This window comes from Thermobia domestica, chromosome 10, assembly GCF_964235325.1.
Source record: "Thermobia domestica chromosome 10, izTheDome1.hap1.1, whole genome shotgun sequence".
NCBI classification, from domain to species: domain Eukaryota; kingdom Metazoa; phylum Arthropoda; class Insecta; order Zygentoma; family Lepismatidae; genus Thermobia; species Thermobia domestica.
Genome location: NC_137463.1, coordinates 132,637,804 through 132,641,134, shown reverse-complemented (window position 1 = coordinate 132,641,134; position 3,331 = coordinate 132,637,804). Strand labels below are relative to the sequence as shown.

At 33.3% G+C, this 3,331-nt stretch overlaps 1 protein-coding gene across 1 annotated transcript; it reads left to right on the top strand.

Annotated features, from left to right (window-relative positions):
- The first annotated feature begins 533 nt into the window (after nucleotides 1-533).
- On the top strand, nucleotides 534-2,237 carry LOC145661612 (uncharacterized). Its single transcript, XM_081726931.1, has one exon. The coding sequence runs from the start codon at nucleotides 534-536 to the stop codon at nucleotides 2,235-2,237; it is 1,704 nt and encodes a 567-aa protein (XP_081583057.1).
- The last annotated feature ends 1,094 nt before the right edge of the window (nucleotides 2,238-3,331 follow it).

Below are 3,331 nucleotides of genomic sequence, written 5' to 3'. Positions count from 1 at the left end.
GCACCCAGGTTGGTCCATACTTTCTGTCTTATCTTGGTGTCAGGAGTCACCTTTCAACGTATATATAAATGTGAGTGAGTGTATGTCTATGTATAGCAAGTATCTGAAGCGTAACCAAAGTTTCGCTAATGCTCACTTCAATTATGTGTAATTAGAATGTATTTTTTTGTGCTTGTATCATTTCAAGATGTATCCCTTTTTTATAGGAAGCAATAGAAATTACGTTTTATATTAGTGCTTTTAATATTTGTCATAACAGAAAAATATATATATTTTGTATTGTTTTCAGGTTGAGCAGAGGCATACAACTTATCATCATCGTCAACATTGCAGCTGAATGTCTGCCTTTTTTTCAACCAGTGACGAATCCCTACAACAAAAACTTAAATGTTTGCGTAAAAGAAATTATGAACAAATTTTTTCATCTGTATTCCGAAAGAGTTGTTATATTTGATAATACAGATAATCAGTACATTGGTAACTCTATTACTCAGACCTTCAATATTCCAGTTCTGCGGATTAACATAGATAAAATGACTAACCACGTTTTACATAACTTAGAAATATTAATGGTATATGAAAAGGGTGATGTAGATTATATATTTAATATACAAGACATACTGCAACTGAACAAGAGTATCAATACATTCTGGAAGTTTAGGCTGTTAAATCCTCCAAGAAGATGTATGGTAATAGTGAGTAATGCTACTTTGCAACTAAATGATTTTGCGTCAATATTTACTTTATTGGATACGGCAGATTTGATAAATTCCATCGTAGTCACTGAGAGCAGTTTTGAAAATGCTTCTCGTATCTTGGGTCTAGGTTCAAAGGAAAATGACAGTGTGTTTGCTCTCACGTATTTTCCTCCATCCTTTAGATTGTGTGAGGAAAGGAACAGAAGAATTGTTGTTTTAGATCGTTGTGACAAAGGAAAATTTATTCTAGGAGCAGATTTATACTTTAGAAAAGTGAGAAACCTCATTGGGTGTAATATCACTCTCACATGTACTAGCAGTATTCCACATTTTTTCGCCTTAATAGATAATGGAACACTGACTCTTGTTGGTGTTTATGGTGAAATTATAAATACATTTCTTCGAAAGATAAAGATGAACTTGACGCTAGCTGTCATACCAGGACTACTTGGAGAGGATTTTCTAAATGGTACAGCTAACACGGAAGTAGCAGATATACAGTCTGGAAAATATGAAGGATCACTTAAAGTTGTTGGTTGTAATAAAAATGCATCAGAAATCCTTGATCTAGTTCTCTCCAGAGACTACTTGTACACTGTTTGGATTTCTCCCAATCCACGTAAATACCCTCGATGGATGAATCTTTTCTTTCCATTTCAGCCGATTGCTTGGTTTATGTTAGGTCTTTCGTTTTTCTTCATTATACTGTGCCTTAAAGTGATACGTACCTTTCACAGTAATAAACATTTTCTCATATTTCGACAACCTGTCTTATGTTCACTATCTATCTTACTAGGAATTTCTTTAGCAACTTCTCCTAAAGAAACTATTGATCGATTTCTTTTCATTGTCTGGGTGTTTGTATCCTTAATAATCAATCATGCCTATCAAGGTGCATTTTTTGGTTTCTTAACTAAACCCAAAACTTATCAATATCTGAGCACTACTCAGGATATTGCAAATTCCGGATTGTCCGTTGGTGGCCACGCAAGTGCGCGTGCCTTCTTCAACGATGAAAGTGATCCGATTAATAGAGCTTTACTCGAGAAGTGGACAGATAATAATGATGTGTTTAGCGCCTTTAAGAGAGTCATAACCAAGGAAGATTATGCATATATTTCCATCCGTACAGCAGCTGATATACTTTATTATACGTATCATGATGCGTTCGGTAAGCAGTTATTTCATGTAGGGGATAAATTATTTTCTCAACCAACTGCAATCTATATGCGAAAGGGGTCACCATTTAGCATTCCATTACGGAATGTAATTGATTTGTGCTTTGATAGTGGACTTTTCCCTAAGTGGAAAAGAGATTCATATTATTACTACAGACAGGCAAGAGGGAATAAATTGAAGTTCGTTGAGAAACAGACCAAAATTCCCATTTCTTTTCAAAACTTGACAGGTGCATTTATTTTGCTTTCTATTGGATTGTTTTGTTCATTAATAATTTTCATAGGTGAAAAAGTGCAGTTTGTCATGAATAGAGCCAAAAGTTTTTGTGGTCAATGCAAGGGAAATGACGTTAATAACTGATAGTTTATTTAGCTAAAAATAAACAAATATTTTGTCTTAAGTGCTCTAGGGCTCTAGGTCCTCTGACCCACTCTATAAATTGTAGAATAATAACCATAAAATAAAAGCTATGTACTTGTAATATTATTCTCAGAAAAACATTTTTAAGATTAAGATAATTTCTTATTGTAACACTTCATTCACTCCTTCCGAAAAACCTTCATCACATTTTCTAGTGCAAGAAGAAACAAAGTTAAATTTGTTAAGTTGAGATTTAAATATCAACTGCATCTTGGAGGTATGATGCCCCCATAAATTTATCCCATATATTCAAAATTGGGTACTGGTTGTAATATCTGTTATCACGCCTATCACTAATTCAATTATTTTTCACAAGAAAACACTACTCATAATATGCAATCTGTTTGTTCCATCTTCATGTGTTAAACACTTCTCGTTTGATATCGTGATGTCACTTGTAAACCCCAAGACAATTTTCTAATTACTTCGTACCATTTTAAAGTTTATATCAGGTTTTGATAAACTGAATTCGTACAATCACCTTCTGTTGCAGTATATGAAAACATTAGAAATTAACTTCATAGATCAAAGGTCCAAATTAATTATTTCGTCTTTGTGTATGTACCCTGTATTTACCTTCTATTTCCTTGAAGGTGAGGAAACTAATGAATTGTGTTTTTACAATAAAATATAAAGTCGTATTACTTGTTTCATAAATAGACAATCCTTTAGCTGAAGTATTACAACCTGAAATTATGCCCATGAAAATTGTCGCCTGGTGACACTCTCGATGGACTTATCGTTAAATTCTATCAATTTCCGTATTGGGCTTTCCTTCGTAGTAAGCCCACACACCTCAATTTATATTTAAAAGTATATGCCCCATCTAGTACAGTAATAAAACTATCGAACTAGATATCCACTTTTTCCATCAGTGTTTCATGTGTAACTCTTTGGAAGTTGCAAGAGATTGAAATAAATAATCATAGATATTGTCGACATAAATGTAAGTACTCTCTAGAAATTCTAAGATAACACTAGTCGAAAAAAAAAACTTTTTCTCTGGTACACGGAAGAAAATATCTGATTCTAAT